Raw genomic sequence first — 21,077 nt, forward strand, 5'->3', positions numbered from 1 at the left:
GTTTCCCTGTCGCAGAACTGGGGATTGGGAGAAGGTGGAGAGGAGGTGGAGAGACAGCTGAAGCTTTCTGGTTGAGCTCCAAGCCTCCCAGGTCTTTGAGCTGCAGACCTGGCCCCAATCTCAGCCCTTGTGCCCCTGGTGGTAATGGAGTCACCCATTTGGGACTGAGGTAGTCATATCACTGCTGTGAGTTTACTCAGCTCAACAAAAACCTGAGCGTATCTTGTGTGCCAAGCTCAGAGCAGGGCCATAGGGCTGAATTAGATGTGGTTCCTGCTGTAAAAATTCCAGAGCTGACTTATGACCCAGGGAGCGGAGAATAAATGTAACACAGCGGGTCGCAATGCCCTGAGAGCTCTCCTTGCATAGAAGAGAGCGAAAAATGACAGTTGGAAGGATTTGACAAGATTCCCTGGAGGAGACACTTTTGAGGCAAGCACTTGGGACAGAAATTACAGGAAAAAGAGCCAGCAGAGGAATAGCACATACAAAGGCACAGAGGTAAGGCCCTTTGGGCAGGGAGACCAGTACCCGGTGGGGAGGGAACAGGGGTAAAGTGTTGGGAGGAGTTGATCACAGGCCTACCTCTAGACCACAGATGATGGGTCTTCGAGGAAGGGCTTTGTCCCAGAAGGCAGAACACAACAACGGCAGGTCTGGTCCAAATCCTGGCCCTTCCCATATTTATCTGTGACCTTGTTCAGTGGCTCAGTGTCCTCATCCGGAAAGTTGAGGATAATAGTGCCTACTCTTCAGGGCTCATGAGGAATTTAGTGAGCTTACATGTATGAATTGCCTTGCACATAGGAGATGGTCCTGAAAATGGGGTTTCCTTTCTCTCTTTGTCTTTTGGCCAGTATGCAGATACCCCTGAAAGAAACTCTAGCGTGTGTATGTTGGTTAATTATACAGTTAGTTATGGATGAGAATGTCAGAAAGAGTTTACAGGAAAGGTTCAACAGGAGTAGGAGGCAATGGAGGGAGAAATACACAAACTGGCGGACAGGTAAAGTAAGGCAAAGCAGCACACTGGGGAGCCTGGGGACATAGACAAACTTCACCAGCTTCCCAATTTTGCCAGCAGACTGCCTTGAATTCAGTTTGTTTGGGGAAGTGTGAGGAGAAAGAGTTGCTTTTCTGGCCTAGGGAAGGGTAAAGGTCACAGTTGTGGGGTTTGAAGGACATGGGGGAGGAAGGGACAGGGCTGTGGAGTCAGCTGCGGCACTCTGCTGCAGTGGGGTAAGAGGAAGGAAGGAGAGAGAGGTCACCACCCACAGCAGTGAGCCATGGTGAGCCATGAGATGGAATTTGGGGGCTTTGGCGTGGTCTCACTGCCCAGATGTCATAGATTTCACTTTTGGTGTTAGAGCATTATCCTGATGGATATCACTGTGCCCCCACGAGTTGTGTGGGACACAAAAACCCTTAACATATAAACCCTTAATGCTTTAGCATTAATCAGTTTATTAGTATTTTTCCAAACCTGTAAAATGCTGACAGTAAGTCTGAAGTACAGGGGTGGGAGGCTGGGCGGTGGGACTTTGGGCAAGCCATCCCCTTCTAGGAGGCCTCAGTATTCTCATCTAATGGGATTGGAGTGCATGATCTCTAAGGACTTCACTTCTCAGTCTGTTCTCCATCTGTCACTGGAGACATGAGAAGCAATGCAGGGGTGCTGGCCTTTCCCTGGTAACGTCTGAGGGTCAGGGATAGGAGCAAAGCAATCGGTATTAACTCTCCAAAGAAAGGGAAAAAAATGAAAAATAAATCATAAACCATTATGGGGGTCCTGCCATCGCAGGTATGAACAACGAGCATTCCCAGAGTCTGGCAAGGTCTTCATCTGGAATTTTAGGTTAAAATGGCTCTTGTAGGTAGGGCGGCAAGAATCCAACTTGGTGTTTCTAAGATTTACTGACGATTAGAGCCTAAGTCTTTGACCATAAAGTTCCATATCGAGGACTCTATGACTACGAGTTCACGAGTGTAAAATTCCAAAACTTTCTTCACTCTTTTGTGGAAGGATCACGACCAGGTGCAGGTAGCACTTGCTGATAGGTGGGGAGGGGGCCCCTAGGTTCTCCTAAGAACGGAGAAATGAAGCAAAGATTCTACTGGATGGGCTTTAGGTCAGGGACTTTGGGGGCCTTTCAGACCCAGCTGGCCAAAGATGAGGACTGCTGGAAGACTGCTAGGCAGGTGGGCAAAAGGCCTGCGCGGCCACGTGTAGGCTGTCTTGCCCTTACCTGCTCACTGTTCAGCTTTCCCTCTGCTCTTGAATGGCTTTTCTGGCTGTGGGACCTGGAGACCCACTACAATCAATTTATGTAAAGGTGGCTTTTTATAAGGGTAGAATGTGGCTCACGGCAATCCCAAGACAGGATCTCAGGCCTCAAGGATGGCACAGCGGGACTAAAAAGCCGCCAAAACGGAGACAGTTACCTTCTGTATCTTGCATCCATCTAACTTTTTCTGGGTATTTGTACAATTCAGTGCTTCATATGGCAGCTTCTCAGTGGCCTCTCGCGTCTGCCCCAGCCTTACCTGGTCGCCTGAATCATGCCTTTGTAGCTCGGTGGGCATGCTACCCGACCCTCGCGTCTCAATCGCCGGGTCCCAACGTCCCAACTCCCGCAAGAGGATCTAATTGGCTCTGCTCACCAGCCAGCCTATGGCAGGGCAGGTCCGTTTTGAGCGCCCAGTCAGCTGTAGGTGGGGCGGGGCTTCGTCCCGCCTTAGAGGGAGAAGGTGCGGCGGCCCCGCGGCCCACTCCCGACGTCGCCGTCCTGCTCCATGGTCTCGAAGAGCAGCCGCACCAGCGCTGGCCGTCCCTGGGCCACCAAGGCCCGGGCCAGCCCGAGCACCTCGCCCGTGTGGCCGCGCCACACGCGCTGCAGCTCCTGGCGCAGGCGCGCCGCGGGGTACTTGCCCTGGGCGCGGCGCAGCCACGCGTCCACGTCGCGGCCCAGCTCGGCGTCGCTCAGCTGTGCCTGCCTCCACTGCGCCAGCAGCGCCTCGAGCAGGCAACCGAAACCCTCGGTGTGGCTGGAGCCCGCGTCGTCCAGCTCCACGGCACGCTTGAAGCAGGCCGCCGCGTTGGCCTCCTCGCCCTTGATGCGCAGGCACTTGCCGCGCAGCAGCTGCAGCTCGGGCAGCGTGGCGCCCAGCTCTGACTCTCCGGCCTTGGCCAGGAAGACCAGTGCCTGGTTCAGCGCCGCCTCGTCCACCGCCAGCAGCTCCTGCACAGCATCCACACCCATGTAGTAGTAGACCTGGGCGGGGAGTGGGGCGGGGAGCGGTGAGCCTTTCTTCCTGGGCATTCCGCCCGCATACTTGCTTTCAGAAAAAATTCCACTTGGACATTCCCACCCTCCCTCCAACAGTTGTCGACAAATGTTGGTCCCACCCTGGGAAAAGGAGAAGACATAGCGATTCCAGTGCCAGCCTCGCCACTCTTGGCGGTATAATCTTGAGCCAGGTACTCTCTATCAGGCCTCAGTCTTATCGCATGTAAAATTATGATATTGTCACCTCCTGGTAATCATTTCCTTGCGCCCAGAAGGCACTTTTGGATAAAGACTAATAGCCCTTACTTCCCGAGTGCTTTAGAAAGAGCCTGGCCCTGTTCTAAATGCTGTATGTGCATCTTCTCCTATAATCTGCACCACGGCTGTAGGAGGTGGGCAGGGTATTGGGTGGGGAGGGGTGGACAGCTATATTTCTCCCTGTGTCCTCAGTGCCCAGGCCTGCCTTGGTAGAGAGTAAATAGGTTTTTAGTAAGTCTTTGGGTACTCAAGCCAAGAGGCTGCCTTACCTGGCCGATGTCCAGGTAGGTGTTGAGGCTTGGGCACACCTTGACCACTTCCTCCAGGTCGGCCTTGGCACGGGACAGGTGGTCCCTGTCAGGCATGCCCCCGAGCCCCATCTTGGCTCGCTCCAGGTCGTGAAGGTAGGCTCTGAGGTGGATCTGCCATAGAGAGTTAGTTCAGGGTTGATGCTCCAAGCAAGGGCTTCTGCCCTCCCTTCTACCTTAAATGATGCCGGTCTTTTTCTCGACAGCAACTCAGGGAAGTTCTGTGGTGGAGAAGGCCCCTGAGACTGGGACCCCAGAGTCCTAGGTCCTAGCTCTGTGCCAGCTAATGACATCTTTTCTGGGCCTTAGTTTCCCTGTCTGTATAATGAGGGGACTGGATGAAGTTAAGAGCCCCTCATTCATTTAGCAAATATGTACTGAGTACCCATCCTATGCCAGGCCCAGTGCTAGATACTGGGCATGCAGTGGTGACAAGTGGCTATGCAAAAATAAACAGGGTGGTGGGCTAGAGGGGACTGGGGGAGGGGGCTATTCTAGATAGGATGGCAGCACCGATTTTGTGAGAGTCCACATAAGCAATTTGGAAGGAATGGAAGGTGGCCCCAACGTACAAGCATCAGATTATAAATGATTCCAGACTCTTACCATCATCCCCACCCCTGCTTTGGGGAGCATTAAAAAAAATCTAGAGGTTCAGAAGGGGAGGCATAAGAAGGAGGAAATAGGTAAAAAGGGTCATTGTTGCTGAAGGTCTTAATGCTCTATAGCCAACTGGGTGGGCTCTGGTTCCAAGAGAGTATCATAAGGTTGGGGAGGGGAGAGCTCTGGCTTTGGAGCCAGTTGGACTTGGCGGAATTCCAGCCCCTCTCTGCTCCCCTTAATAGCATATGCTGTTCAACCTCTGTGAGCCTTATTTTCCACATTTGAAAAATTAGAACGCTGCTCTCTTCCTTGGAGAGTGCCCATGATGACTGAGAGAACATACTCTAGCCAAGATCTAACCTATGCTAGGTGCTCAGTTCATGCCCTCATTCATTCCACAAATATTGATCGAGAGCCTGTTATGTGCTAGCACTGTTCCAGGCACCCAGGATGCAGTAGAGAGCAAAACGACAACATCCCCTGCCCCCACGGAGTATATATTTTAGTGTGGGAGTGAGAAAGACAATATGCATGGTAAATGAATAGTATATTGGGGAGTAATAAGCACTAAGAAGAAAAAGTAAACCAAGAAAAGAGGACATAAAATGTTGGTGAGAAGTTGACATTTTCGGTAAGATGGTGCTAGAAGCTTCCTTTCTTCAAGACCTCCAGGAATCGAGGAAGGAAGCCAATCAGGGAGAAGAGCATTCCAGCCAGAAGTCATGACCCATACCTTACAGTTCAGGGAATGGGGTTTTAGAGAAGTGACTTGTCCCCAGTCCCAGAGTAATAGCTTGAGGGGCCAGATTTCAACCAAGGTCAGTTAGCCTGTACAGAGTGCTGACCGAGTAGAGGCTGGACGTCATTGACCAGGTGGTTGTAGCACGGTGCCTGTGGCAGGTGGGAGCCTCCTTCATTCTTTCATTCAATAACCTTACAGAACACAAAACTTGTGTCTCGATGACTCCTAAGTTCCTTTCTGCCATGAAGGCTCACTCTGTGACCTTTGGGCTCTGGTAACATAGTCTTAACCCCTGGCCTGTGTTCTCTGATTCCTGGTGGCAGGGTGAGGCAGAGCCTGCAGGCTGACTCACCTTGGCCCTAGTGCAGTATGCCTGCCAGTTGAGCTCTGGATCCCGTAGGCTATCCAGAGCCATGTTGCAGGTTCCAATGGCCATATCCTGCTTTCCTAGGAAGTGGAAGATTTTGGCCAGGCGATTCAGGATGGTGGGGTGGTCCTTGGCTATCTCAATGGCCTAAGGAAGGGAGAAAGGGTAAGAGCAAACTATTTGGGTTATTTGCCTGACCTGTAGGTCTCCCATCTCTGGATAGGGCCATGTCACTGCAATGCTCTGATTCCCTAAATCCACCTGCCAGTAAGATTGGACATACTATGGAACCCAACACTTTAGAGGACAACTCATTGGCACTCAACTCCCAAGAGCCCGACTCCCATGCTCTCTGCCATGTTCATGTGTCCTGTCCAGTGAATCCCTGCATACCCCAGGCAAACCTCTCTTCCTCGGACACATCCAGTGTATGCTCCCCTGTTTCCCAGGGCTGTTGGAAGGAGGGTCAGAATCAGTCTTTTACCTCCCCCATACTTCTATAGCAGTGTTTCTATCGGGGCCGTAGCACCTCCTCTCCACTGTTACTGTCTGCTGCCTGTCCTATGTGTTTCTGCCTCCAGGATAGTGAACTCCTGCAGGGACTCATCTCTGTGCCAGAGCATGGGATAGGATCTTAAGGAGGGGTGAAGGCATCGTGTTTGTCAAATTAGACACAACTCTCAGAATCCTCATGAACCAGAGCTTCTATTCTGTTTTAAGATCTCTCATCAAGGACCTGCTCATTAATCTACCCACCAGCAAATATGAGGGATGGGCCCCATGCAGGGCACTGTGCTGAGTGCACAGGTCAATGGATATCACAGGGTGCCTGGCCTTCAGGAAAGACTTCAAAACGGAGCTAAGTGTGGGAACTACCACATAAGCAAGGTGCCCAAGAATGAGGCTTGAACAGCACTTTACAGTTTACAGTGAACTCTTTCAAGCACTACTTCCTCTGAGTCTCTCAATGACCTAGAAGGTAGACGACATCATTAACACATAATGAGGTGCAGAGATGGAAGTGACTTGCATAGGGTCCCATGGCCCGTGGGCAGTGCTGGCACAAGACCCCAACTCAGCCCATCTACTTTCCACTATGTTACTGGGGGTGGGGAGGGACAGTGAGAACCATGGCCCGAAAGGGAGAAGTCTGGGTATGTCTGAGACATGGTGAAGAGCTTAGAAGACGGCTGGAGAAGCAGGATCGGGGACTGGGTGTGGAGAGGGTCTGGTTCTTTAGCAAAGAGGAACGGTGACAAATATCACTGTTGTTTTAAATGAAGAGAGGAGGGAGAGCCAGGTCACGGACTTGGGGGAGGGCACGCAGTGGGGGATGGAGATGGGACACTACCCAGAGAAGCAGCGGGTTCCCTGAGCAGAGGCTGGGGAATCACGCTCCATCCCAGTTTGGAGAGTGGGTGTGGCCAGGGAACATACCTTGCCAAAGCAGTCCAGGGGGTCCGTTCCCGAGTACCCGCAGTCGTGGACACCCATGGGGGTGGTGGAGAAGGTGTCCTTCCTCTCCAGCAGCATCCCGAGGTAGCACCAGGCTAGAGCTGGGGGTGAAGTGTGGGAGAGGGTGTCTAGGAAGCAGCGGGGTGGAGAAAGGGAGGAGGCCTACAAAGAGGAAGGGTCTGTGGCATGAAATCACTGAGCAAGGTGCAAGGTGCCTGTGTTCGGTGGGAAGGTGCCTGCATTCTGTGAGATGAACGAATGAGTATATGGGACAGAGGGTGAGAGAGAGACAGGATGTCCCAAAAAGGAAGACGATGCTAGAGGTGGGGACAATGACAGTGACAGGCAAGGCTGATGACAGGTAAAGGGGGAGCCAGGAAGCCCTACCTTGGTGGTAGGGGTCCGAGGACTTGAGCACCTGCCGGAGCAGGGCCAGGGTGCGGTTGAAGGCGGGCAGCCTCTTCTGCTCCTCGCTGCCCAGTTCCAGGAAGATGCCGTCTAGTCTGTGGCCAAGAAGGGGATGTGGGTGGCTGGCACCCATCCCAGCTGTCCCCAGGGTGCTGTGAGCATTCCCCAGGCCAGTGGCATGGAGGGGAACTTGGGGAGCCCTTGCCACAGACATGGACTCAGCTACCTCTTCCCCGGATCCCAGGCCACACCTTACCCTCCCGCTGTTCAGTCCCTGGCTCCCCAGCCTGACCTGATGAAGAGCGTTGTCATGGTGAAGTACCAGCCCCTTTTCTCCTCCGTGGGGATCTAGGAAAGCAGAGCATGGCCCGTGGGGCTGTTACTGAGGCCCACAGGCCATTGTTCACAGATTCCCACACTTGTCCTGAACCCCAAGAAGCAGGAGGTTCGCCTCTGTTGTGGTCCTGGATCTGCCACTGGTGGCCGGGCAACCTGGGGCGAATCACCTCACTTCTCTGACTGTACAGGTTTTGATGAGATAATCCGTGTGAATGCCCTCTGTAAGGTGCCCATCACGAGGCAGGAGGGGAATACACTTCTGCCCTCCATCTTGCTTTCCAAGTTAGGCTCCCCTCTCCCTGGGTCCCTGACCTGTTCCCTGGGATCCCCCCCATTCCAGTGCCTGCCCATCACTGGTGACCTTCTCTCTCCCACACTGTCCACTGACTTCTCCCCCCTTTGGCGCCACCCCTCAGCTTCCTTCCTTCCCGAGAAAGCCCTTTTGGGCTTGTTGATGGAGTTCAGCTGCAGCCCAGGACCCCCCTGCACGGTTTTCCCACTGTTATTCTTGCCAACCTCGCCAGGCATTTAGACTGACTTGGGCACCAGATAAAATATTTATGCTGTTATTTATGGGAGTAGCTGCTGCTGCCTCGGGAAGGAATTTTAATGAAAACCAATAAAACCCCTAGTGCATATCGTCAGCTCTGTTTCAGGCTTTGGTCCCTCCCTCCACATTCGTCTCCTGGCATGGATCTCCAGGCTGGATTCTGCACTCACCGCCCCACCCCCCAACACCCACCATGGCCTCCTTAGCTCAGGATCTCATCATTCCTTCACCCCTACTCCCAGCACCTGGGTAAATGCATTCCAGCCAGTATTCCTGGGCATCTGTAGTGTGAGGCCCTGTGCTGAGTGCTATAAGGACACAGCACCGAATTGGACCTGCATCCTGGCCCAAATGGGGTCACAACTTAGCTAGGAAAACAGGTCCAGGCATAAATAATAGAGCTTGACTGGGTGACCGTCATGTGCAAGGATCCTGACACCCACCCTCTCAATCTCTCAACTACTTATTGGGTAGGTATCGTCTGCCTTTTACAGATGAACAGATTGAGGCTCAGAGGGGTTAAGGGACTTGCCTAAGGTCACACAGCACATAAGTGTCAGAGCTGGAACTTGAGCTCCCTTTGTAAGGGTCCAAAGCCCGATGCTCTGCTTACCACACCAGGTTTCCTGTAACACTAGTAAGAGGCCAAGTCTGAACAAGGCCATGAGAGAGATGTGGGAAGATGCACTAGGTTGGGGAAGCCACTCCCAGCCAAAAGACTCTAAGAAGGTCTTGCAGAGGAAGGTCCTGCTGTCAGGTGAGTCTTGAAGAGCAGTGGTATTTCAGAGGGTGGGGTGGGGGCCAAGGGCATTCCGGATGGAGGGCTTAGTGTGGAGACACGGGGGGCACCTGGTGAGCATGAAGCATGGAATGTGTGAGTGGGGCGTGGTGGGGAGCAAATGTCCGTAAGTTATGCCGCAGGTGGTCTGGGGAGGCTGTGGATGAGCTTGGAGGGAGAAGAGAGAAAGGGGGTCCTGTGAGTCCAGTCCCACTGGTCCAGTCCCACATGGTCAGAGGTGTGACTGACCATCGAGGCAGGGTCTTGACCCAGGGCTCAGGCCAGAGTCCCCAGAGGAGTCCCCGCTAAGCACATTTCTTAGCCACTATTCACCCAGTACCTTCTCTGTTTGGCCCAGGCTGGGCACAATGGGGACAGGAGAGGAAAGGCCGGTCCCACCTTTAGGAGCTCCCGGTCTGGGGCGAAAACCTGATCATATCACAGTGCGAGCGGAAGGAAAGCCAGGGGTTATGGGAGGAAGTACCCTGCACGATACAGGAGTGCCCACAGAGCTTCTAGAGGAGGGCTTGCTGGAGCAGGCTTCTCCAGGACAAAGAGGAACCGTCCAGGTGGACACCATGAGAGAAGAGAGCAGATGGAGGAATATCGTGTGCCTAAGCTCAGTTGGAGGAGAGGGAGCATGACGTGTTGTAAGGGGAGGGAAAATGAGCCAGGTGGGGGACATCAAGAGGGGACCCCGAGTGCCTGGCTCAGGCCCAGGGATTCTTATGCAGGGCAGTGGGAAGCCATAGAAAGGGCAGTGCCCAGATCCAGTGTGTTTTACATTCATACCACCTTGGATAGTCCTCCTGTCACATAGGTGGGAATACACACATGGGGCTTTGGCTGGGGACAGGGCTGTCCAGAGTGGAGGGCGGCAGTTGCCAACGGCATCCTCAAGGCTTCAGTGAGGAACATTTGCTATAGCAAAAGCCTAGGACGAGCTGCTGGGTAACCGTACCTGCTCTACCTACACGGCACCTGGGACATAGGAAGGGGGACTCAGAGTCATGGGGCCACTGCCGTGGGCCACACTGGCCAAAGACCGGGTCGTAATATCAGTGTGTGATCGTGTGAAGTGCCTCGGGCTTCCTGGCTGTCTAGAGGGATGATCTCGTGACCTCTGGCCACATGCCAGATTGGCTAAGCTGAGTCCTGGTGGGGAGAAACGGAACCTGCTGCCTCATTCAGCCTTCCGACAAGGAGGTATGGCCATGAGTGCGAGCAGAGGCTCAGGCGGCCGACAGACCTGGCCATGTGAGGCGGGTGACCCCAGACAGATGAGTTAACTCTCGGAGGCTGTGTCCTTATCTGCAAAGGGGATAATAATATGGAATTCGCAGGCATTGTGAGGGCAGTGTCCAGCCCAGAGTACATGCTCCTTAAGTGTCTGATCCCTTTCTCCTGGCTTAGGTTAGAGCTGAGCAGGCTTGGGGGAGTCCAGGAGGCTGCACTGTCCATTGGGCTCATTTCATAACCCTCTGGGGCAATGACCTCTCAGGATCCCAGAGGGGTCCTGGCTCACCCCGCTCTCCACCGTACCCCCCCACCTGCCCACTGTGCTACTACGGCCTCGGATTCCCTGTGGGGGTCCCATGCACCTTTCTCCCCTTCACAGACCCCGTGTTGGAGAGTCACGTGGTATCCTCAGGGATCTCCCTGTTCCTCTTGTTTGGCATGTAAGCCACAAGAAAGTAAGTTATGTGCCCAAATCACAGCTAGTACCAGAGAGAGCTGACGCCCCAATCATTCCTTCATCATCCTAACCCCAAGCTTTGTCCTCAGCACTGTTTCCTTGATCACTCTCATTCTCCCTCTGAGAACACCGAGACCACAGAGGTGAAAGCAACTTACCCAGTAACACGCTAGTTAGTATCAGGGCTAAAAACCCATTGGTATCCTTGAGTAATTCAAGAGGCTGGTTGTGATTTGCACTACGCGGGCAATACTACCACCTGGTGGCGATATGCCTGAATTGCAGGGGTAACTCCAATCTGGTTCCCTTCAACTTGAAGGCTAAGACAGATTTTCAGAAAAGTTGCTAGCTGAGCAAGCGCTCTGTGACAAATCCCAAACGTAGTCCCTCCTCAGATTCTGCCAAAGAGTGACATTTGCAAGAGGGCTTATGAGGTTGCAGATTCGGACTGGAGTGAGTGGCCCAAACAGATCTAGCCTGAGGCCTCTCCTGCCATGAGCTTTAATCCTCTAACCCCATGATGAAGCTGGTGGGCGCCATGCCCTCTGCCATAGGCTCCTGGCCGGAAAATGGGCTGTCTCTTTAAAAATCCTTCCGGTTGTAACTAAAGCAGCAGCTGAGGCTGTTACCAGGGGCAACCTGGCAAGCTACAGTGCGTTAAATTAAATTAAACAGGCCTCTGGTTCCCCTCTTCCCTCCTAGAGAAGGGAGGGGCTGTTCCACCTCTCTCCTAGAGAATAAAATTGTCCTGAAACCTCTTAGAGCTGCAAGGCTCTCACTTCCAGAGTTGATAGCTCCCAGAGGCAAGGTGGTGGAGGCAGCCTGGGAGGCCCGGAGAGGGCTTCTAACAGAGAAGGCGTGTTCCCCAAGGGGCTGCTGGGTGTGGGCTCTGGGCAGCACACCACCCTTTCTCTTGTTGGGTCCTTCATAAGCCTGCGAACTGGGGGTTCCGGGGTCTGGAGAGGGAGCCTGCCCAGGCTGCAGGCTGGAAGGGGTCTCACATTAGGTCACCACTCCATGGCAGATCGGGGGGAGGGAGCTGGGCAAGGCCCAGGCACCAGCGCTGACCCTCAAGTGAAGTCCTCAAACCCTGGGACTCACTGAGTAAGGTGTAGCCCTCAGGCAAGGGGTTCTCAGGACATTTCCCTGCTCCCCTGGTCGGGGCCGCGTTGTTATCTCCCTCACATGAGAGAGCGGGAAGGCTTGAAGAGGCAGAGGCTTGCCCACTTAATCTGACACTTCAGGCCAGGTTTCTCTGACTTCGAGTTTGTGTTCTTCCCACAACATCCAGCTGCAAGGGTTTGCACAGCGTTTACCCTTTACAGAGTGGATGCACACAGATGCCATTTGGTCCTCAGACCATCCTGTGTGGAATGTAAAGTTACTCTCTTAGCACAGATGGGAAAACTGAGATGTGACCATGTCAGGGCCTGTGTAAGCCCAGACTGAAACCTGGAAATTGGCTCTTTTCAAGAATTTCAGGAGAAGATCTTTTAGTATACCAATGAGCAATGAATTTTTATGCATCTGTACAGGCTATAGAGAGACCTTGCTGGAAAATAATTGCCTTGCAATTTGAATGTTGCTCCTGATGATGTTGTACCCTCCATTTCTGATTCCTGAGAGTGGAACAGTTCTCCTTCGGGAGAGGGAGGATTTGAAGGAGCAAAGAGCATGAACTCTCCATTGGGCGTTAGCACATCCGGGGAATGGATCCTCCCAGCAGCCTGAGAAGGTGAAATGTACCTGCCTCCTTTCCTGGGTGAGGAAACAGCCCAATAAAAAAAAAAAAAAAAAAAAGCCACCACCCCGCCTCGTAGCCCTGGGTGGGAGTGCCAGGATTCAAGTTCACATCTGCTTCCCTCCAACGCCCCTGTTCTTTCCACCTCATCACGCTGACCCTGTGAGGGCTGAGGCTGCAGAAATCAAAGTCACGAGGTGGCAGGCCTCGGGAGTGTGTTCTTCCTGCACGACTGGAATGTCCTCCGTGATGACAGGCAGCAGCCTCCTGGCTCTGCACACAGAGCCCCGCCCCCACCCCACCTGTGGGACATGCACCAGAAAGGGCAGGATTTTCCCTCCCCTCACCCAGCTCCTGTCACAGGGGTTGCGGAGATAAACAGGGATGGGATTGCCCATTCCTGCCTCTGCCTCCCCCAGGGCTCCTGGAAAGGCCCCCAGCCCAGTCTGGGCCTCAGTTTCTGCATCCACAAATGGGATGATCCCACTTCGCCCTCCTGTGTCACAGGCAGGTTGGTGGGGGCGGTCAAGGTGACTGCTGGGAGGAGTTTGAAGGGGCGGCGCTGTGCCATGGTAGTAAGCCACTCTGCCTCCCTGTCCTGGCTTCTCTGGAGGGTCTTCATGGAATTTAAGATTTGAGCAGACTGACCACAGCTTCCCATTCTCACTGCCCTTCTGATCCTAGGTCTGTCATGTCACCGAGGAGAGTCATCTTTCCCTGCTCTGGTTGCCTAGACTTGCAGAACTGTATGGTGCCACTTCTCTACCCCACTATCCTTAGGGAAGAGGGACCCTTTCTAGCCCTGGGTCCAAACCCAGCCCTGGAACCAGTAGAGATGGGTGGGTCAGAAGAAGTCTCTTGCCTTCTGTAGTAATAACAGTGATGCCCGAATGTTCTCAGTTCCTCTGTGCTGTGTGTGCCCTTAATATTCTTTCCTCCTATAAAAGAAATGGCTGGGCCAGGTGAGGCTAAAGGCAGGCTGGACTCTGGGATCCTACATCAATGAGGAGGGGAAACCCAGTTCTCAAAGTTGCTAGGTACAGAGGGAGAGAAGCCAGCCTCAAACTCAGAAATGTGAGAGGTTCCAAGGGCTCAGAAGGCTGGAGCCAGAGCTCAGGAAAACTGTCCCCCAGCCGGGGCTTTAAGTCCAAGAGACCTGAGTTCAGTTCCTGCCAACCCCTCCTGGCTGTGTGCCCTTGGGCAAGTCACTACTCCTCTCTAGCCTCAGTTTGCTCATCAGTAGAATGGGCTGATACTGGTTCTGGTTTCCCAGCATTTCTGAGAGGACCCGATGAGGTCATCTATGAAAAGCACATGAGTGCACAGTACCCAGTTCACTGTCTAGGGTTATCCATCTCTTTTTTCTCACTGAACCCAATCAAATCACTCAGATTTGTGGGGCACCGTGCGTGTGTCTCTTTGCAAGCACTATGGGAGGTAAAACCCTGCCGCGATCTCCAACTCTTCAGACCTCAAGATACTGTCCTCCATGTTCCCCAAGCTGTGGTTTCCCAGGAGGTTCATTTCTTCCCCCACTTCTCTGCTTCTCAAAGTCCTTCCTGTCCCTGAGTCACTCTGGCCGCCACCTTAGCCCAGTGCTCTCACTTGACAGGGGAGGAAACAGAGACCGGGGCGGTGGGACTTGCCCACTAACCCACAGTGAGTTGGGGCAGGGCTGGGGCAGGAACCCCATCCTGGCCCCCGACTTGGGAGTGGGGTCCTCCCCAGTGCCATTGTTTCCTTCCCAAGCCTGGCTGGGGGCTAGGCGAGGGAGACCACAGGAAGGGCTGGAGGAAACAGAGTGGGATCTCTCTGGGAAGGAGAGACCTGGGGCTCCCTTGCATCCTGGCTCCTGGCAGCCCCATCGGGGGATGAGGATAGGAGGCCCGTGACCATCGATGTCTCCCCCAAGCCCGTCAGGCAGGCAGGCACCACTGTCTCCATTTCACAGACACGGACACGCAGAAAGGCTAGGCAGCTGGCCCAGGGCACCCTGGACATTGCCAGCAGAGCAGGGATCCCCTCCAGGTTGTGGACTCCCACGCAGACCCCCTGACCACACTCACATCAGTGCATCTGCCCAGCACTGTGCACACTGCGCCCCCCCACCCCCAGGCCCTGGGGGGTCTCATGGCAGCTGTGGTGCTGGAGGAGATGGGGAGAGGGAGGAAAGGAAGGCTGAGGGAGGGGGGGGCCACGTGGGAGGCCGAAACGCTGTAAGGAGGGTAGTTCTTTACTCCTGGCCCTGGAGCTGCCCTTCCCCGTGGCTGCAGCGGTGCAGAGGATGTGTCTGTGTGTGTGTGTGTATGCTCGCGTGCATGCGCGTGCATACCCAAGTGTGCGCAGGGGGCCCTGGGGCTTCTGACCAATGGTGCCCTCGATGCCCTCTCTGAGCCTATCATGTCCTTGGTGTGATGGCAAATCACACTTCTCAATGGGCAGTGTGTCTGTGAGTCTGAACAATGATCAAATGCACTAATGAATATAAAATTCTAAACTCTGGGCCTGGCACCCCTTGTGCTATCCCCCCACACCATAAGCAGGGGGACAGGCCTGAGGGAGTGCACGCGTACATGGGCAGGTGTGTGTCAAGTCACCGGTATCGGCAAAGGGGAGACAATCAAATATACCGGAGCTAGCTTGGGACAAGGGTATTTTTTAGAGAAACAGAGGTTCAAGTTACCTTATTTTAAAAAAAAAAAATAGGGATTTGAAGACTCAAAGTCCAGTGACTCAGTGAAATGGAATTTAGTAACAGTTACAAAGACTCCTTGGATGTCCCACCCTATGCTGGACACTGGATGGTGGGGGGCTAGAGAGAGGCCCAGGGCACAGGGAGAAGGCTGGGCCTTGACACAGCCTTCCACGTTCTCTCAGTCCTCAGGGCCACCCAGTGAGATGGACGTTAGAATCCCATTTTGCCGATAAGGAAACAGAGCTTCTGGGAAGTAAAATGACTTACCTGTACTACCGTGATGGAGAAAAAATTTTAACCCAGTCTGTCTACCTCCAAAACTCCTAACACCCCCACCACCACCACTTTGAGATTTGTCACCAGGAAACCCCCCCATGACTCTTTGCGTGTGCAAGCCCGCACTTGCGGGAAGGGGGTGATGGCAGGACGACAGAAATGACAGGTAAGAGCAACCTGCCTTCTCACATTGTTGTGACTTGAAGAAAAACAGGACGGAGTGAAGAGCCAAGAACAGGAGTAACAAACACCCCCTTACACACACGCGTGCACATGCATACACGCTGGGCTTATTTTTGGGTTACGGGCGGAATTATTAACTGTACAAGGTTTTCTCTGGTCATTTCAGTTCGCAGACGAGTCCTGGTTCTCTAGTCCTTCTTCAGCTTTGAGTACCAGGGGCTCCTCCTTGCCTGAGACAGTCCCAGCCCCAGGCAGATAGAAAAATCTCTCCTAGCGACAGCGCAGGATGGGGCCAGACCACGAGTTGCCCACCCCTGGCTGTGCCCCCACGGGTCAGACCCTCTCAGCAGGAGTCCCACACCTCCTTCCCTGGCCCCCTTCCTTCCCACCCTCTCCCTCCCACACATAGCAACCCACCTCCTGTTGCCCGAAGCTTCTTCTGCCCTAGATCTCCAGGACACGGTCTGTGCACAAAATCCCTCACCACCCACCAGCCGTCTACACTTAGTGTGCCGCCCCCCCTTCTCTGACCTCCACAGAGACAGCAAAGGCTTTGTTGTCAGAAAGGGTGTGGTGGATTCCACTGCCACTTACTAGCTCTGTGACCCTGGGCCAGTTACTGAGCCCAACTATGCCTCAGTTCCCGCTTCTGTGACACAGGATCAGAAGGTTCTTGTGGGGACTGAGATGGAGTCTGGAAGACATGCACAGAAGACGTTCACAGGTATTATGGTGTGTGAAGGTGTGTGCTGTGTGAAGGAAGGCTTCAAGGCAGAGGTGACATCTGAGCGGAGTTTTGAGGGATGGAGTCTATTTTCCAGGCAGGGAGGTACGAGAGAGCATAGCATGTTGGGAGGAGCAGAGGTGGTTTCTGTTTCCTGGGAGGTCAGACGCAGCTGAAGAAGAGGGCGGGAAGCAGATTTCAGAGACCGAGTCAGCAGTTCCTGGGCCAGCTTGGGCTCTTCCACGGGAAGCTTCTAGCTGCCCTCTTCCTTAGCCATTCAGCCTTCACTAACACCAGCTCTGCAGGTCCTTGCCCCAGGACCTTCACACACACCACGCCCCTGCTGGGAGTGCCCTCACCTCGTTCCTGCCAGTACACTCCGGCTTCTTCCGGAAGCCTCTGTCACTCACTTGTGCTGAAAGGAAGTGTTCCTTCTCTGAAACTCAGTCATTGTCATTCTACCTACGGAACTTGGACTGCAAACTCCAATATCTGGAGCGCTCACGCAAGGGTAAATAAAAGAACAAATGTTTGCTCCTCCCTTTGTCCATGAGATTCTTAACGACAAGGCCTGGCACACAGTAGGTGTCCCATAAATGTAAAGGTGCCGAGCACCTGCCTCTCAGACATGCCCAGGATTTGCCAGCTTATGGGCACTTTCATCCCGTGATTTGATCGAAGGCAGAGATCACTATGGTTAACGTTCATGAAGCAGACGCCAAGACCAGAGACGAAAAGTGACTTGTCCAAAGCCACACTGCAAAAGCGTGAGAGCTGGATGATTGAGCCCAAGCCTCCTGCTCTAACGACAATGGAATCATCATTTTTATCCCAACGTGGCCATTTCTTGAGCATCTACTCTGTGCCAGGTGCTTTGCAGTCATGATCTCTTCCAAGTCTCAGATGAAAAATTGGAGCTCCAAATCCCCAACTTTCTCCTCTGACGCAGGCACTGACCAAGGTTGCGTTGACCAGAGACCTGAGGACAGAGCATGGAGCTCGGTGCTGGGCCACTGCCCACCTGAAGCAGTCAGTTCCCTCCCTGAAGCCCTGGGCAGCGCTCTGCTTGACATTCCATCCTCTGGGGGTTGCTCATGGTGAGGGTAAGCCGGTGGGGAGGCCGGGGTGGGGGGTGGCCCCCACCATGGCTAGGCTGACCGGTGTTAGGGAGAGAGATGCTGGACCCTGTCTGATCCCTAAGCCTAAACCTCTGCCTCCATGCTCACCTCCTCCAGGAAGCCTTCCCCCAGCCTTCCTGAGAGCAGGAAGGGGCTTTGTGGACCATCCAGTTCCCCCTCTCTCTGCCCCCATTTCACATAGGGGGAAACCACAGCCCAGAAGGGAAGGCCTGGGAGGCCTCCTGGCTCCTAGCTTAGGGCCCTTTATGCCCTCTTCTGTGGCTGGGACCGCAGTCAGTACACACTACACTGTCCGTGCCTCCTGCTGATGGCAGCAGGTATTCAGGGCCTCAGGCTCAGGCTTTTAAACAAAGCCTGGGTCCCTATGGGCTCCACGGGATGGTCATAGCTAAACCCCCCTCCCTGAGGCAGAGAAGACTCCCTGGGCCTGCCCAGGAGCGGCGGGCGTCATGTCCTATTTGCTGGCTCTGTTCACACTCTTTTCCTAGTGCTTTCCAAATGTCAGCGCTTTATTATGAAGCCTACCAACTAAGAATGCCCTCCTCTGATGGAGGAGGGAGCCCAGGACATGGGGACCATTATTATCCCAATTTTACAGGGAGGGAAATAGAAGCTCCCTGATGCTGAGGATGGGCTGGAGGGGAGAGAGCGTGGGGGAGTTGGGATTTGATCTGGAGTGTCTGACCCGCAGTCTCCCGTTTTAACCTCTACCCTGTGCTGCTCTCTTGAACTCAAGTCAGTGCCCTCCACCCAGCATCCCCTGAGGCCTGCACTCCACATTTCCTCTCTGAAGCTGGAAGGGGTTTTGGGTGGAAAAGGCTCCAAGGGAGTGTGCAGCAGTTTTGTGAATGGGGTCCTGTGTGAAGGCTTGTTGTTATCTATTTATCGCCAATCTAAGCCATTATAAAACATCGAGGTTATCAGCTAAACCCTGCCTTCACGGAAAAGTCATGGTATTTCTCTGAACCGTGGTTTCCTTTTCTGTAACAGGAGGAAAACACCCTCCGTCATCCAATGCAGTTAACCTTTGAGATGGCTCCCAGGGATCTCCATCTGGTGTTCGTGTCCTTGGATGATCTGTCCATTTCGGTGAGGGGAGTGTTAAAGTCCCCTACTTGGTGTTCGTGTCCTTGTGTAGTGCCATCTCTTTGAGTGTGAGCTAGAACTAGTGACTGACTCCCTTCTAGGGAACAGACCATAGCAAAAGTGATAGGATGTCCACAGGGCAAGGACCTCAGGGGGGCTTCTGGCCAACAGCCAGTGAGGAACTGAAATCCTGCCAACAGCCACACGAGGGAACTTGGAAGCACGTGTTCCCCGCAACTGAGCAAGCCTTCAGATGAGAACACAGACCAGAGGCACCCAGCTCAGCCATGCCTGGATTCTTGGTCCACAAAAACTACAAGGCAATAAATGTTTTTTGTTTTAAGCCGGTAAGTTTTGGAGGGTATCTGTTATGCAGCTATAGGTAACCAATACACCTGGAGTTTTTCTACTCAGTGCAAGGCCCTATTCTGCCCATACAAGTATTCAAGATATATTTATTGAGCACCACTGTGTGCCAGACACTGTGCCTGGTATAGGGTTTGCAGTGATTAAACCAGACATGTTATCCCCGCTCTCAAAGACCTCAAGGCTGAACTAAGGACATAGATTTGTGAACGGACAGGGTAAGCAGTGCTGTGGGAGCCCAGGGCAGGCACCTGACCCCCCCTGCAGAAGTTAGGGGAGGCTTCCTGGAGGAGGGGATGCCTGAGACAAACCCAAGACTGGGGAGAACCTTCCGGTCGAAGATGGAGCAGAAGGGCATCATAGAAGGAGGCCAAGGGAGTGGCAAGGTGAGCTGTAAGGAGACTTGCCCACTGAGGGGACACAGGGAAGAAGGCTGTGGCAAAGCATGGCTGGAAGGGAGTGCATGGGAGAGAGAAAGCAGAGCGGAAGAGCATGGAGGGTCTCAGGTGCCCACTGGAGAGCCTCGGACTTATCTGCCAGGCAGTGGGGAGCGGCCAGGGGTGGAAGCAGCTAACATGGCCGGTAAGACTGAGCAAGGTGAAGAAAAGGCAGAAGGGTCAGGCAGGAGGGCAGGGACTCATGCAGGATGATGGCAACTACACCAGTCAGGCAGGAAAGGATGAGGCTGAGCTGGCAGAGGGAGGTTGGGGAGGCGTGGCTAGATCTTAGAGATATGAGCAGGCCCAATGGACAGGGATTTGGGGTCTAAGCAAATGGGGAAGGTGGGGTAAGGGGAAGAGAGAGGAGCTAAGAATGCTACCCAAGTTGTGTTGTGGGGTTGGGTGTGTCATTTACTTGGGTGGTGTGCGCAGGCGCATGGGCATGTGTTTGCTGGGAGAATCAGGACGAGAAGGATGAGTTGGCCAACTCAGATTTTGCAGCGTTGCCAGAAAAGAAACTTAGGCAGACTGTCCCGCTAGGAAGCAGGTCTCCGCCCTAGCAGAGAAAAGCTACAGGCCGGTCTGGGAGAGGCGCCCTGGCAGGGCATTCCGGAAGCCAAAGGGCCAGGGTTTGGGGACAGTCTGGGTTGTGGGCACATCCCTGAAGACGCTGGGGGCCACGACACCAGCCCTCCCGACCTGGGGACGGGTCACCCACCTGCTGCGCGTAGCCCAGCGCCTTGTCGTACAGCGCGATGCCGGCGGCCAGCACCTGCGCTCGCTCCTCCGGGCTGGTGCAGCCCACGTCGAAGCCGTGTGCATAGCCCTGCTCTGCCAGACAGCGCGCCGCACGGAGCTGGGGGTCCCCAGCCGCCTCGCGCTCCGCCGCCAGGCCCATGAGGTCCGCCAGACGCCCGGCGCACGCCTCCTCCTCTTCCTCCTGGCCCAGCCGCCCGTACACGTGCGCCAGGTTGGCCCAAGCGTTGAGGTTGCCCGGGTCCTCGCGGGCCACCTCGAGGAAGCGCTCGCGGGCCTCGCCCAGTTCGTCGAGGTAGAAGGCAAAGGCGCCTAGGAGGTGGCGCACGGCGGGGCGCTGCGGGGCGGCCGCCAGCTCGAGCTCTTGCTGCAAGCCATCCCGCTGCAGCTTCAGGTCCCGGGCGCGGAGCGAGGCCGGCGAGCGCGGCTCGAAGTTCAGCTGCATCTCTAGGTGGAAGTGGCCCGGCAGGTAGTCCAGGTCGTCGATGAGGGCGTCCAGGTCCTCGGCCGTGGCCTCCGGCTCCGCCATGGCAGCCTCCTGCTCTCCGGGCTTCGCCCCAGCCCCGGAGGCTGCGAGGGTGCAGTGGCTGAGGCTCCCCTGGGGGATCCCGGAGCGGAAGGCAAGGGGCAGCGCGAGCGCGCGAAGGCCCAGGGTCCCGCAGCCTCCGGGTCCCGGGGCGCCTCCCTCTGGTGGGAGGGTTTGAGCGTTGCGCCCTGGGAGCGCCCTGTGGGCGTGTCGGGCTTTCGCTGCTCAGCGGCTCTTAGACACCTGCATTGCACAACCAGGTGTGCCCGAAATACAGGTGCATTGTCAAGTGCAGGGCGCTCAAACCGTGGTGCATAGCGAAAGGCCTGTTTTTACTCTCTCTGCTCAGCTGAT

General features: G+C 54.5%; 1 protein-coding gene across 1 annotated transcript; it reads right to left on the minus strand.

The window, feature by feature from the left end:
• Positions 1–989: 989 nt before the first annotated feature.
• Positions 990–20,726, minus strand: TTC22 (tetratricopeptide repeat domain 22). The gene is made up of 7 exons (XM_044238315.1): positions 20,160–20,726; positions 7,721–7,776; positions 7,408–7,523; positions 7,003–7,121; positions 5,551–5,712; positions 3,815–3,967; positions 990–3,272 (listed from the first exon to the last, which is right to left on the minus strand). Exons 1-7 carry the CDS (start codon positions 20,724–20,726, stop codon positions 2,736–2,738), a joined length of 1,710 nt encoding a protein of 569 aa, XP_044094250.1. The 3' UTR covers positions 990–2,735.
• Between the last annotated feature and the right edge of the window lie 351 nt (positions 20,727–21,077).

The sequence above is a fragment of the Neovison vison genome, chromosome 2 (assembly GCF_020171115.1).
Source record: "Neovison vison isolate M4711 chromosome 2, ASM_NN_V1, whole genome shotgun sequence".
Lineage (NCBI taxonomy): Eukaryota > Metazoa > Chordata > Mammalia > Carnivora > Mustelidae > Neogale > Neogale vison.